Source organism: Monocercomonoides exilis, assembly GCF_001643675.1.
Source record: "Monocercomonoides exilis strain PA203 chromosome Unknown scaffold19-1596985, whole genome shotgun sequence".
NCBI classification, from domain to species: Eukaryota; Preaxostyla; order Oxymonadida; family Polymastigidae; genus Monocercomonoides; species Monocercomonoides exilis.
In genome coordinates this window covers 190,459-205,647 of record NW_027150564.1, presented here as the reverse complement: position 1 = coordinate 205,647, position 15,189 = coordinate 190,459, and the positions used below count along the sequence as shown (strand labels likewise).

Genomic DNA, 15,189 nt, shown 5'->3' with positions numbered 1-15,189 from the left:
CATTGAATTTATCACTTCAGATAAATGAAACAAAGGGAATGATTTTGGAGATTCATGCAACTAATAAAAGTCATGCATTTGGGTCAGAATGGATAATATTGATGACTTCTCACAGGATGGCTTTTCATTCTCTTTCAAAAGAAGTTTGTCCTTCATTACAGCAACGCTATTTATAACTATTTTTATGTGAATTAGGGAATTCACAAAATAACTTTGAAAGGTTGGAAAAACGTTACAGAAATACTGGATGTTGAGGCGAATGGAGTCCGCATCTTCACTTTTGATCAGAAGTTTGCTGCAATTCAAAAAAATTGTTTTTTATCCCTATCAATCATGTTCAAATTATTTTGAAAAATATTTTTTTCTCTGCTTGATGTTATCATTTGTGTAATGACTAATATCTCTAAATGTAATCGATTTGTTATTCAAGGATTGGTCCTCTTCTCAAATCTGCATGGAGAATTATGCAGCTGGTGAAAGCGCTCTCAACGTCAGATGAAAAGACGCTGAAGCAGTTCCATCAAGACCAAATGAACTACACATTTACACAGCGAAACGACTCGATCGTACTTGGATTAGATGACAACAAGGAAGACGTAAATTCCATCGAAAGGAGAATCCGTTCTGGAGATTTGCTGGCGTGTCACATTCTGACTGGAGCAAACACTTTTGGATGGTACTTCTACGGAACACACATATCGCATATTGTCAGTTTGTTGCATTTGTTAGAGAAATGAAAATGAAAATGAGAAAAAGAATTATTTAGTATTTTAATATGTATTTCATGTTTGAATTTTGGGTGTTTCATTTTGCTTTGATAGAAAAATGAATGAATTGTGATTGTCGTCATATTTAGTTAAAAAAACATTAAATTTCAATGCTTTTCATTGTTCTCATGTTCTTTGTATTTCACATCTATCTTAGTGTGCCTTCGAGACGAGAATGACGAACTATTTGTGGTAGAGACAACAAATGCAAACTTCTTCCCTGATCCGCAGCCTCCCTGGGGAAATGGATTTCGAAAGGTTTTCCATTTATTCGATTGATTGGTGCAAACTTATAATTATAATTTCACTTTTTTCTCCCTCTTCTTCTTCTCGTTAATATTATCCTATTGTGTTTGACATCTCATTCTTCGCTCTCAGACCCCGTTTCGTGAGTGGATGACTCTTTACCATTCACACGGCTATGCAGTCTCTCTTCTTCCATTGGAATCCTCTCTTTCCTCTTCCTTCAACAGCACAGCCGCGTGGGAATGGTTCCACTCCCACGAAAAGGCCTTCTCCACAACAGCGTTCCCGTTCATTGCAATCGACACGCCAAATAACAACATCCCCACCGACTTCACTCGCGAGTCCCTCATCTTCTTTCTGATGCTGGCTGGCCATGTCAAACCAAAAGTTGTGTCGCAGCATCTGATTGAAGCAGTCAACATGAGGCTCTTCCACATATTCGATGAAAGACCTTGCCATTCAATTGAGGAATGCATCACCACTGCAAACAAACTGGGACTGGATTTGTTCGACATTGCTGCGATTCCTGAAGACGAATCTTGGATGTATCAGGTTTGTGGGTAAAGGAGGAAATATGATTTTTCTTTTCTTTTCTTTTCTTTTCTTTTTCAATTTGTTGAAAGGAAGCAAAACTTCTTTTAACTTGATATGTTTTCTTCGTTTAATCTCCATTTCTTTTCTTTTCATTATAAACTGGCATAATTCTGATCCACAATTAAAATAATTTCTTTCTTTCTTTCTTATTTCTTTGCAAATCAGGATGGACCAATGCTTGTATGTTCAACCGTTGTTGCGAACATGCTTCGAGCTGGTGGAGTTCTGGGCAACATCACTTTTAATCCAACTGAGCTGACTCCAAAAGACATTTTGATGGTTTGCAGATTGCTTTCAAAGTGAAATATTCATCTTGCCTTATTCCAAAATATTCCCCTTTCTTTTCAATTTCTTTTGTTCTGTCGCATTTCAAGCTCAACATCTTTGACACAAACCCAGCAGCACGCATATCCCCCCGATGTGTCTCGACTCTGCCTGTGGTGAAACCTTATTGCCAGCTGATGGGGCCGTATGTGATGGATGTTCAGTACTACAACACCATCACACCACACGACCACATGTTTGACAACTGTGGAGCCTCTCCTCCTGACTGGAAGCCTTATCCTGAAGGCTGCTAAACGAAAATTTGTAGATTGAATTGGGTGCTTTGCTGATTCAAGTTCATCATTGTGATATTTGAATGTGACGAATAGTTGTTCTTTTAATTTTTTTTTTTTACTTGCATTTCACCATCGAAAATCATTCGCATAAAAATGTTAGGTTGAAGTTAATTGTTGCAAATTTTTGTGATACCATCAGCACGTTCAACCCTTCAAATGCTCGTTTGAGTAACGCATCACCTTTATAATGCCAAGTGAAAAGGTGTCTCATCTATTCATTGTTGCTATATCGCAATATCGGAATTAAACTGTTGTTTTTTGTTTTTTTCTCACTTTGTTGATTTTTGCTTGCTCTTTGGCTTCAACGTTTCTTCAGGTGTTAGAGGCTGAAATCCAAGCATATCCTTTCGTCTCGTCAGATTTCTTCCTCTCTCAAGTGTTGCTACTCCCTTTGTATTCATTGAATCAGAAGCCACTTCTTGTTTGATTGCAGGTGTTTTCTCTTCTTTGCCAATTGATAAAATCCCGCTGGACTTCGCATCTTCAGCTAGAAACACTGACTTGCTATCCATTTGCTCTTTCTTCCACTTCATTATTTCTCTTTCTTCATCTTCTGCTTCTCTCGCTATTTCCTCCTCTTCTTCTTTCTTCAGTCTCTTCTTCATCTCCTTCTCCTTCTCTTTCCATCTTTGATTCATCTCAACCGTCAGCTCATCCAGAATCTGCTCTGTTTCCTTCCACATCCTCCTCATCGTAACCTCGCTCACTTTTGAAGCTGAGCATATTTCATTCTGCCTTTTCGAGTGTATCGGCGCGGCAGGCTGTTGGCGGTTGAAGTGCGAATGTCCACCCCTCTTCGAAGATGACTGCCCCAATGTGGATGAAGAAGACATTGATGGAGATTCCTGCATCATCTTCGACAGCCTTATCTGCCTTTCCTGCAATCTCTGCTGCTTCCTCTGATCCATCTGGCAGCGCAGCTTCCACTCCTTTTCAGTCAAGTCAGCTGACATTGTCGTCAGAAACTTCAATGAGCTCTGAATCGACACAGCAATCGTCGATGGTGCGTTCCTCCGCGAAAACAATGGATGAAGTAGAAGTGAATGTGCAAACAGAGATGCAAATTCTTCCTCTTCTTCAGACAGACGCAGCGTACGCGCCGCTCTCCGCAGATCCGCCTCGACCTGCCCGATGATCGCAGGAAACGGCTGGCGCAGCCGCAGAAAGCCCGAAAAGAAGTGCTGTGTGGAAACGATGGAGCCAGCTGAGATGTCGAGTGAGGTGCTCAGCCCGCAGTGCTGGAGTGCCTGCTTCAGATCAGAAAATGAACGAGGGTGGTTGTCTTCGCGTGTCACCAGCATGAATGCCGCTATTGCCATCACAGCTGGAGAGAAAGGTGGAGGGAAGATGATCGAGTGCTGAGGGAGAAGGGACTCGCAAAGTGCTGCGAAAGTGGGCGAGATGGATGAAATGGCTGCGGCAGTGGCTGAAGACGACGATGATGGCATACAACACAGTTCAGGGCGAGAGCCAGCTGATGAAACTGAAGTAGCAGCTGTGCCCAATGACGAAGATTGGAGTTTTTGTGATGGTTGCAACTCGGCTGCCATGCTGAGAAAAGCTGAGGGAGGTAGCACGGCTTGTGGCTGTGCGTATGTTGTGAGCATAGGCTGGTTCTGCAGAGTAGTTTGTGGAAATGCTGTTGACGATGAAAAAGACGAGGTGGGTGTAAGTAGAGGAGCAGAAACAGGATATTGTGCTGGTTGCTGTGCGGATGAAGTGGTCATAGCAGTTGGTATCAAGGCAACAGCTGATGGCCCTTCTTTTTGCATTGTAGAGTTTGCTTCTGATGCACTTCCAGTGCCAGCTGGGCTTTTCGCTTTTGCCAATACCGAAGTGGAGTGTGAGGGAGGAGACAAAGAAGGCGGAGACAGCGAAGAAGGAGACAGAGATGTGTTGGACGCAGGCGTCTGTGCTGTGAATGAAGATGAAGTTGTAAGTGATGGTGGAAATGCAGTGCCGCCGTGGGACGACCCAAAGAAAGGAGTGAAAGGTGGGGGAGAAGACGACTGGGAAGGCGGGTGTGTAGATGTGGAGGTGACTGTGCGCGTGAGCGGGGGAGTGCCTGAACGAGAAGTTGCAGCAGAAGCCATCGACGAGTGGGGCACAGACGCCGCTGCAGGAGAGAACGAGGCAGTTGTGAAAGAAGACGAAGAGACCGTGTGTGTCACAGGCACATTGATGGATGTGAGTGTGGAAGGTGTGAGTGGAACATCAGCAGCAGATGCAGCTGGATTCGCAGACAGCAAAAAGTACTGCTCCATTTTGACTGAAGTCAGCGAAGACGCTTGCTGCTGCTGTGTCTGCAGCTCCGGCGGCAGAAGGACGTTGGACGGATAAGCAGGCGATGGCGACACGCGCTGGTCGATTCCTGGCGGAGGAGAAAAAGAGTGAGGGTAATTGCGCTTTGGTGAAAGAGAAGGCGAAAGCGCACGGACAACTCTGCGAGATGGGGCAGAAGGAGAAGAAGAGGAAGAGGAAGAGAATGGATGCTGGATGGTGGCATGACTAATGTTCTGAGGAGGAGAAAGAGAAGCCACGCTGTTTTGTGGAAGAGAAGCAGGGGTGGTGCCTTGTGAAGCAAACGAGAAAGGCAGAAGAGGATATGGCGGTTGGATTGCTGCTCCATTGAATGGCGGAGGAGATGCAGAGGATGTCAAATTGCCTGCTGACTGTGAATTGGCAAAAGGATTCACGATGTCTTCAGCGCGAGGCGGCGACTTTTTATTCGCACCATAACACAAATTGGGGGTTATTTGGTTCGATCCCATTCCGCTTCTTCCGACTCTCCCTCTAAAATCCTTTGACAACTTATCTTTCTCTTTCCCTCTTTCTTTCTCCTTCTCCTTCTCCTTCTCTTTCCTCTGTCTTTCCTCCATCCACGCAATCCACTCTGTCTGTATGTCCCACAGGCGCACATACAGCGCAGCAGAGGAGCGAATGAAGCGTCTGTCTGTGTGTGTGTGGATGCAGATCTCTGTGATGATGAGTGTGCCAATGAGCTGCACAGCCTGCGGACTTAAGCTGGACATCCACGCCTCCCATCTGTACGTCGTCATCTGTGGCTTTGCTGGCTGCTGGGGACTAAGCGCATCAAGAGGAGAGTTCGCAGAGCTGGAGATGCGGACAGTTGCTGGAGACTTGCGCCTCCCTTGTCCGCTGCTGCCAAATGAAGAAGGCGATATTGATCCTCTTCGAGGTGTCCTGGAAGCACTGCTGTTGGACCCGGTGCGAGATGGGGTTGAGGGCGGTGTGGGTGTTCTGCGTCTAAATGTGGGTGATTCTAATTAACATAGCAAAAGTATTCAGTACACGAAATATGTTAACCCAAAACAGAAATTTTTTTTTTGAAAAAAGAATTCAAACTCCGTCTTTCATCAAAATATTGCGAAATTGCATCTGCAGATAGAGGTGCTGAACTATTCATTTGCTCCACGATGTCATAATATGTATCGATAGAAATTGATTTTGAGGGGGGATATTCAGAAAGGAATTGAGGTATTCCTGAGACACTAAGTGGAACTGTTAGACTCTGACTCAAATCTGCAAATAACTTTTCAGTTTGTGTTTGAAAAGATACCAAATCTGGCGGAAGGGCTCTTGTTAGTTCCAAAGCATCAGAAAAAAATAAAATGAAGAAATAATAAATTTTTGATTTCTCATTAAAATGTAAACCTTTTGAAAGGAAGAAAAATTGAAGGAATAACATCAACATTTGCAATTGATGCTATTTCAAAAAATGGAGCATGTTCAGGATAATGTGATTCGAATTTTTTAGGCACTTCTGTCATTGTTACAAAGGTTTCAAGCGGGAAATCTTCAAACGATAAACTTTCCATCATTGCCTCAGAAAAATCGGTCGTATATTCCGAGTATATGTGCTCTCCGCATTTTGAGCACACAGAAAATTCAACGTCATCAGATTGTTGAGTGCGTTCGTGTGTTTGTTGACGGCAAAACTGGCAAATTATCGGTTGAATAGAACTCCTATTTTTTAATCAATAATAGCAAACAAAAAATAAGAATTATAAATTTTAATTTAAGTGTGAGCTAACATGGGAGTTGTAATTTTATTTATGTCTGAAATTAATTGCTAAATGACAACGAACACAACAAAACAAAATGTGATCTATTCCATTGCTTAATTTTGTTTTAACACTTTCACAAATAATAAATGTTCAAAATAGATTTTTGTTTCATTTTTTAATCAAAAACTGACAAGCACAATATATTTATAAAATTTTTTAGAGAATTATTGAAAAATAATCAATTTGTGAATTTTTTCATGAAGAGATAGAATTAATTTGGGATAAATGTGGGAAATTTTTACTATTTTGAGAAAAGCCATGATTTTTTCCAAACTTAATCTGCTTTAATTTTATAAAGACTTTCATTATTGAGGGGGATAATATCGAAACATTATTGAATTGCGAAAATGTTTCAAAAATGTTAAATGGATTATAAATATTTTTGTCAATAATTTCTTCACAATTTGTTCTTTCTCTGAAGGTTGAAAGTTGAGTCAAATGAATATTCAAAAGATGTGAATCAAAACAGTTGTTTATTTTAGAGATCAAAAGTGAACTTCAATTATTGTTCTTTGCTTATTTTATAGCTTGACAAAAAATACAAAAATTTTGATATTATTAAAGAGAAAATTTTCCAAATCATTTTGAAGATGTGATAAACATATTGGAAGATGCTGAACACCATTTGAGAGAGGATAATAAGTATTGAACGTTGTTGTTGATGAAGAAGAAGGCGATAGGGTCATATTTTTATTAGATCCTTTTTTTTATTCGATCCTTTTTTTAATATATAAATTATTCAGCCACCCACATTTTCGATTTATTAATAGCATTTTTGGTATATAAGAAAAATATTACCAACTGAATAAATACATTTAAATGCATAACGTGTTTCTTATGGGGGTTGTGAGTGGAGGATTAAAAGCCTCCCGTTGAGATTCTATCAGTTACATGTTGGTTTTAATGTGTTAAATTCAAAAAAATAAGCATTTAATGCACAAAAAAGTGAATTTCAATGAAAATTGAAATGTTTAATAATAAATAAAATAAATTGGCTTAATGATTATTATCCAAAAAATTAAAAATGAAAAACGAATTTACAAGGAAATCTTCTGCTGGTTAGCTGAAGCTGCGGGAGGCGATGCTATCTTTCAAATACAGACAATTTCGAAATCCACTGGAACGAATGGCGCATATAGTTAACGATGGATCTGCGCGCATGGTGGATGCAAACAACATCAAAAAATTCAGCAAAATTCGAATCAAGCGGTTGGTGAAGGCTGTTCGGCAAGGCAGACTTGTTTAGAAAATTGGAAGACCTTCTGTGGTCATTGGCGAAAAAGAGCAAACAGTGTTGGACGAAAAAAAAATAGAATCACTGTCTGGAGTAAGATTAACCATCAAGAAAATGTGTGAACTGGTTTGCATATATATTCTTTGAAATGCATTTATTAATATTAATTAGATTGAAAATGTTGTTGATGATTAAACACCAAAGAACACACCAGATGTCAAAGCTTCTGTGTCAGTTGCCTACGATTTCATCAAACGACATCCAGAGCTGAAGGCATCAAAGCCGAAAATTATTGATGCAGACAGGCTTGCAGTATCATGCCAATGAGTTCTAAAGCCCTGGTATGATATGCTCAACGGATTTCATCAGAACAACAGTTACAACAACTCACTGATTTTAAACGTGGACGACTCTTCACTCAGTGTCCCCGACAACTCCAATCGGAACGTTTTTCATGCGGCAAATGAAAAACCCAATTTCGCAAAATCTGCGGCGCAAATGGCGAATTCTGCACTGATTGCTGCGGTTGCAGCTGACTGTCAATCACTTCCTTCAGTGATTCTGTGGCCGAGTCTCAAACTTCCTGATGACTTGAAGCCTCTTCAGTTTTTGAATCTTGAGTTTTGGCTGAACAAATGCAGATAGATAGAATCTTCAACGTTTAGGAAGTGTGCGCTTTAAATTCTTCTCCCTTCAATCAAAGAAAGAAGGCAACGCATGTCACTTGACGAATCGCACTGCTTGCTTCTTATAGACTCCCACATGTCTCGAACAGATCCAACAATCTGGCGAGAGTTCAAAAAAGAAAATATGGATGTTGTGACATTCGTCCCTCACAGCACACACATCAAACGTCCACTGGATTAAGGTATATTTGCAGTTCTGAAATCTGGAATGATTTCACATGTCAAAGCTCTTTATTGTCGTCTTCAACTGTAAAGAGAACAGCTCTGGTGGAAGCTCTTCAACAATCAATTCATTCGGAGCTATCACCTTCGGTCATCAAAAGAGCATTCAAATGCTACGGCGTGTTGAAAGACTCGTCTGGGACAGTTCTGATGAAGCTTCCTCAATCATCGACTTATCCTCTTCCTTCACATAAAAATCGATTTGACTACTACGGTAAAGAAATAACAGAAGAAAATCTTTTAAGTGAGTGGGATGATTATTTGAAAAAGAAAAGCGAAATGGAAAATGAAAAAGAAAACATCTCGGATGAAGAAAATGATGAAACAATGAATTTCACAAAAAAGCTGAAAAGAAAATTCAAAATACTTTAAGATGAGAACGATATAGAGAAAGAATCATCTGATGAAACTGAGAGAGGAAAGGGAAAAAGAAAAGTCATTCGCAAATTAGATTCGAGTTTTGTATTTTTCTGAATTTTTTTAAAAATTTTTCATTTCGAAAAATTTGGGTACTAAAAAAATGGGTACAAAAAAAAGTATGACCCTATTGAGGAAATCAAGATGGAGGGAAATGTTTCGATGTTGAGTTCATTGTTGTCTGACGGAGATTGGATAAAGAAATACGGACATCAAGAAGAAGAAGAAGAAGAAGAAGAAGAAGAAGAAGAAGAAGAAGAAGAAGAAGAAGAAGAAGAAGAAGAAGAAGAAGTCGCTGGAACAATTGTTGGCTATTCAGTATTTGAAGGAGTAGATACGAATGAACAGCTTATTTCTTTATCATCAAAGGCATATGTCCCATCTGTCATTTCAAGCAATTGTTTCATTGACTTTTGCTTTGCCTGCAACGAGTGTGGAACCAATTGCGCGTGAATGATGACCTGAAATGTCGATCGAAGAGCTGATCCCAAAGTGCGTTGCAGCTGAACATCCATGCAACTCAAGTGCACTTTTGCAGCGAATGCTGATTTGGCCAAAACGAGTTACCTGGACAGAAAAAATGAACTACGATGAGATGAATTGAAAAAGCAATTAAGCAATAGAAGAAGGTACCAAGGAAAAATAACCAGTTGATGTTGTTGATGGTTGATTGCTGCTTATTTCATCGAAGTAGTTTATCTTCTATTCGTTGAAAACAAATGCCTTCATTCGTTAATTAGTGTTATTCTATTTTCCAGAAGAGCTTCTTTCATGATCCGTTGCATCTTTCATTGTCAGTTCCAGCCTGGGCTGCACAAATGAAGCAAACTTCTACGCAAGGCAGATGCGGAAAATAGGCATTCGGAACGAATGGAGAATGGTAAAGCGCCTTTCGTGATTGTATTGGTTCTTCATTCAGTGGAAGATGAAGCCATAGAATTTGCAGCAGGATCTCTTCCTTCATCTGCTCTTCTTTCCACTGCCGCTGATTCTGTTTTTTTTCACGTTTTCAATGACCACTCGTCCATCCAAAATGAGCGACGTGAAAGCAAACTGAAACTGATGTTGTTTGTGTTGTGAATCAAGTGTATCTTTGCTGTCTGTTGTTGATGCTGCAACATAGGCAAAGCCAGCGCAGCTAGATTCAAAGAGGACTTAGGTATTGTTGAATAGAAGTGTCCGTTGTGAAACTGTTTGGCTGTTAATGAAGATGTAATATGAAAGAAAAATTGATCTTTCGATTGGAAAATGAATGACATAATAGAAATTCTTGTTGACTCGTTTGATTAAATGGGAAGAAAAATATGTTCGCTTGGCTGAGATTTCGGTGATCTAGCTCTTCCATACATATTGTTGGCCCTTTCGCCATTTTTTGATAAGATATCTAAAGACAAACACATTATCGAAGAAGTCGTCCTGTTTCTTTTCATCACTCACAAACATCTCCGAAAAATGGATGCAATGCAGCAACTCGCACAATACCATCGTAATCCATAATTTGTGAAACCATCTCATAAGGATCATGGCACTAGAAGCCTCCCCTCTCCGCAAAAGGAGCCTTCCACACCAGACAGAAAAAGCGAATCATATCCCAGAAAAGACACTTGAAAACAGCATTTTTCAGCAAAAGAGGAGATCTGGTGTTCAGCTGTAGTACGCTTCGTTGTCTTTGTCATAATAATGATCGTCTCCATAATGGAATTCATGGCGTTGCTGGCAAGAATGGAATAACCGGAATTGTTAACAAATTGATGATGAGATTCGGGACAACCAAAAAGAAGAGGAGGAAAAGGAAGAAGAAGAAGTAGTAGTATCATTTTTTCTATGATTCACATCTATTATCATTCCGTTCTCCAAATAGAAATCAAAAAGGGCAAACATTCAGTTGTCTCCATTCTCTTCGCACACCATCAACATCTTCTCCTTTCAAATGACTCAGCAAACGGATTCGCTAATCATTCTTTTGTTCGTCTTTCTTCCTCAAAATGATTCAATCTCCGACTTTTCTGGAAAACGGGCATCCAGATTCTATTTTCATATCTATTCGTTTTTAGCTCTTTTTCAAAAAAATTCGAACAATTTCAACAAACACCCAATGTATTCATCATTTGCCTTCGTTAACTTCATTCGCAATTTGACATCTATCTTCAGCTGGAATAATTACATATTCCCCAGTTTATTCATTTTTGTTAATTGTATTCCTCTGAGCTGACGGAAATCACAAAAATAATCAACACCCAAAAAACACAAAAACAGAAATGCAAGCAAATACTTCACTTCTCATCCGTTTTTCCAAAAGATGTTTCTTTGCTGCAACTGAATTTCTAATACTTTCTTCTAAGCAAGAAAATGAAAGAAAATATGGTTTATTTGAACTTCTAAACTTATAGATTTTTATTTTGAGAATAATCAACGAAAAAAAAAATGTGGTTATGAAAATGAAGTTATAAAATAATGACGAATAAGCCTCGCTATATGACATATAATAATTGACTGTCATTATTTTTTATCCTTTGAAATTTTTAATAATGAAGGGAACATGATCCATCAAGATCAACAAGAAAATCAATTTGATTTTATCTTGTTAATAACAAGATAATGATTAAAATAATGCGTATGGCGATAATTATGAGTATTTTGGGAATAAGTGTGTGCTTGGATGGAGGGTTAAAAAGAAGTGTGGTTGGTGGGTGTGTTTGTGCATGTAATTCTTCGGTTGAGTTGAAGGGGATAACACTGACGAGGCATGAGCGTGGGAGTGTGGTGCGTGGCTTGAGGGGAAGTATGATTGTGGTGAGGGGATGTGTTATAGGGATGGGGAAGGATGATGGGGCAGGGGCATTTGATTTGAGTGGGAGCATTGGGGTGTTGACAAACATCACATTGAAAGGGTGGGGAAGAGGGGGAGAGATATACTCAGGAAGGCTATTTGGAGGGAAGGGATATGGAGGGGAGAAGGGTGGAGGTGAAGAAAAAGGAGGAGAAAATGGAAGAGGAAGAGAAGGAGATGGAGATGGAGAAGGCATTGAAGGGAGCATTTCGGTGAGTGAATCACACTTCTCTTCTTTTTGTGTCTCATCAGCTCCATTCCTGTCGTCCCCTTCTATTCCCCTTATATCCCTCTCCCATTTGACATTTTTCAACATCTCAACAGCAAATGAGGCATGCTCATCTGCAACCACTACGTCAGCTCAAACAACATGTTTTATGAGCAGCTGCTCGTTCTCATCGATTTGCGATGTGTATGATGGCGGGATTGTTCCTTCACTCAACAACCCCTATGCCTCTTTGATAGCCTCAAACACTTCATTCATTGGGTGTTGTCGTACAAAAAACGTTGATTTTACTGGAAATGCAGAGGTACCATTAAAACTGGGGAGATATAGCGCAACAGAAAATGGGACCAATTCGTTTATTTGGTGCGAATGGAACGGGTCGAAAACAACTGGGACAAATTATGATCATTCAGATGGAATATCAAGCGGCGGGGCAATTTGCATGTCTAATCTTTTTTCTGGAAAGCTTTCAGTAACTCATTGTTCCTTCAACAACTGCTATGCACATTATTGTGGTGGAGGAATATTGTGTATTTCAATAAATTCCATCAGGATTGAGAACAACTCGTTCAATGCATCCTCTTCTCAAAATTTTGCTGGAGGAGGAATGCTTGCTGAATCAATTTCGTCGTGTGTCAGAATTGGTGGTTGCGAATTCTGGAAATGTAGAGCATTTAGCTCAGGAGGAGGCCTTTATCTTAACAATTTTCAGGTTTCGGAATCTGGATGTATTGAAACAGAAAGTGGCAACGGGGAGAGCGCGTGTATTTTTGAATGCTCTTTCACTTCATGTACACTCTCGAGCACTGGTGGCGGAGGGATGAATTGTGTTAATGTTCCGGCTGCATTCAAAATGAGGAGCCTCCAGTTTATTTCGTGCAACGCAACATCAACTGGCGGAGGATTGTATTTTTATCCAAGTCAATCAACAGCTCCAAGAAACAACATTTATTTCTATTTCTTCTTCTTCCACGATTGTATATGCACAAATTCCATTCCATATGGCCACGATGTGCTTTTTATTGATAATAATAATCTCATTTCTTCAAACAATCCATTCTATGAATCATACACAACCAATAGCGATGAAAGGAGAATTCATTTCCAATTTTTAAATGGAAGCAATTGGGTGTATCAGCACACAGAAAAGAAGGAATGGTTGAAGGAAGTGATGAAGGATCGGTATGTTGGGGTGAGTGGAAGTGACTCGAGCAGTCTGTGTGGGAAGACCGAGTCAACACCTTGCAAGACAGCGGGGCATGCTGTAGTGTCGAGCATGTCACAACTGAGCTCGACAATCACTGTGCTTGGTGGGAAGCATGCAAGTGAAGGGGCAACAATCAATGTTGGAGAAAAGCGGATAATAATAACAGGAAGAGGGAAGGAGACGAGCGTAATTGGGACGCGAGAGCTTTCTTCATCTTCAACAACGCTTTTCAGTCTGACGAGTGGGAAGTTAGAGGTAAAGCATTTGGGGATTGATCACAACTCTGAAAAAGATTTTTCACCGAATGTGTTTATGGTGTCTGTGGGAAGCGGAACACTTTCGCTGGATGATGTGGTGATCAATTCTTCAACATCAGGAGGTAGTACAATCTCGTCATCGATATTTGTGATAGCACTGTCTCAGTTGAGGATGTGTAATGTTGAAATAAAAAATCTAAAAATGAATCAACCATTATTTGCCGAACCATCATCAGCAGGATCAACAGCAGGAGAAAGTTTGCTGGGAAATGTTACAATTCGAAATGTGAACCGGACAACAGGAGATGGTATTGCAATGGCAAAAAGCGTGAAGGGAGGAGAGACATTTGTTATGTGGAATACAACAATGGAATGGTGTTCGTGCAAAGAAGGAAATGGAGGCGGAGTGTATGTTGATGTGCAAGAGAGTGGAATAGCGATTATTAACGGAACCTCAAGATTTGAAGGATGTGTTTCGGATGGTAGAGCAATGTTGGGAGGAAGAGGAGGAGGGATGATGGTATATTTAGAAGGCGAAACGTGCAAATTGATGATTGGATCGCAAGTGAGATTTTCAGAGGATAATCAAAATGAAGCGATGTTTGGAAAAGATGTTTTTGTTAAATGCGGTATTGGAATATTGCTTGAAACGAAGATTAGTAGAAATTCATTTGAATTCTTTGACGCTTCAACCATTCCTTTGGATCCGAGGAAATTGTGCGGAACTGAAAATGGAACTGAAGATAACATATTCCCGTTGTTTGTGTATTTGTGTGAAACTGAATCCGCAGTCTTTGTTGATGGAAGCAGAGGGAAAGGAACAGATTATCCTCATTGCGGTTTGTTGAAGTTTGCATGCGAAACAATTGAATATGCTCTTATGAAGCGAGGCGATACTCCTGTTATCAGCGTCTGTAATCAATCTAGCCTGACAGACAATGCATTATTCGAAAGGAATCGTGTTCGAATTGAAGGGTTTAATGGAAATCAGGCAGTAATAAACATTGTTGCTTTGAATGAATCTGCAAATGGAAGCTTAATTAAATTAGACGTTGATACTGAATTTTGTGGCATTCAATTTATTCTTCCTTCAAGAATTAAGGGATACAATGCTGTTTTTGAATCGTATCACAAATTTTTGTTGGCGAATATTACAGTCTCATCATTATCTCAAGCTGTCAGCTTCACTTTTGCAACAGTGAAAGCAGGTGAAACCATGGTTGAGAATGTCACATTTCATAAAACTATTTTTAGTGGAGCATGTGAATTTGCAACCGCAAATTCTAATGCTATTTTGAGTTCTGATTATAAATCTGGCATTGAGCAATTATCTTCAGCAAGCAATAATTGCATTTTTTATATTCAAGGTGGCACATTTAAAGTCAGCACATTCAATTACTTTGATTCAAATTTTCAATTTATCTCGGTTTTTGCTTTTGGCAGGGAATTCAATGCATTTCAAGCTGACAATGTTTTCTTTGAGAATGTAACGTTAAATTCGTCTTTGATAATCAATAGAACATCTTCAATACCTTCAATCAAACCAAATATTTCAATTTCAAGTTTCTTTTTAAGAAATATTACAAAAATTGGACATGATTCGCTTTTGAGGCTGGAATTCGTAAATGTATCAATTTCAGATTCAATGCTTTGTGTCAATAATAATTTTGCTGCTCATGGCATTCTAATCAACGTCTCAAACAGCACTGTGAAAATGACTAATTGCACAATGTCTGGAATCGGCTATTTGCGGAGCATTGTTCGCAACGGAGAAAATCAAAATGAACGACAAATT

At 39.6% G+C, this 15,189-nt stretch overlaps 4 protein-coding genes across 4 annotated transcripts; 2 read left to right on the top strand and 2 right to left on the bottom strand.

Moving 5' to 3' along the window:
• Positions 1-101: 101 nt before the first annotated feature.
• On the top strand, positions 102-2,185 carry MONOS_3974 (uncharacterized protein; the record flags this gene model as incomplete). The annotated part of the gene is made up of 7 exons (XM_067874009.1): positions 102-143; positions 196-290; positions 431-711; positions 925-1,025; positions 1,146-1,565; positions 1,773-1,886; positions 1,982-2,185. The coding sequence occupies 7 exons, from the start codon at positions 102-104 to the stop codon at positions 2,183-2,185; spliced, it is 1,257 nt and encodes a 418-aa protein (XP_067728343.1).
• An 87-nt stretch (positions 2,186-2,272) lies between these two features.
• MONOS_3975 (uncharacterized protein) lies at positions 2,273-6,069 on the bottom strand (the record flags this gene model as incomplete). The annotated part of the gene is made up of 3 exons (XM_067874010.1): positions 2,273-5,510; positions 5,594-5,826; positions 5,903-6,069. The coding sequence occupies 3 exons, from the start codon at positions 6,067-6,069 to the stop codon at positions 2,497-2,499; spliced, it is 3,414 nt and encodes a 1,137-aa protein (XP_067728342.1). The 3' UTR covers positions 2,273-2,496.
• Positions 6,070-9,264: 3,195 nt separating this feature from the next.
• MONOS_17483 (uncharacterized protein) lies at positions 9,265-10,369 on the bottom strand (the record flags this gene model as incomplete). Its single annotated transcript, XM_067870407.1, has 4 exons — positions 9,265-9,459; positions 9,508-9,576; positions 9,704-9,865; positions 10,316-10,369. 4 exons carry the CDS (start codon positions 10,367-10,369, stop codon positions 9,265-9,267), a joined length of 480 nt encoding a protein of 159 aa, XP_067728341.1.
• Positions 10,370-11,472: 1,103 nt separating this feature from the next.
• MONOS_3976 (uncharacterized protein) lies at positions 11,473-14,861 on the top strand (the record flags this gene model as incomplete). Its single annotated transcript, XM_067874011.1, has 2 exons — positions 11,473-14,613; positions 14,838-14,861. 2 exons carry the CDS (start codon positions 11,473-11,475, stop codon positions 14,859-14,861), a joined length of 3,165 nt encoding a protein of 1,054 aa, XP_067728340.1.
• Between the last annotated feature and the right edge of the window lie 328 nt (positions 14,862-15,189).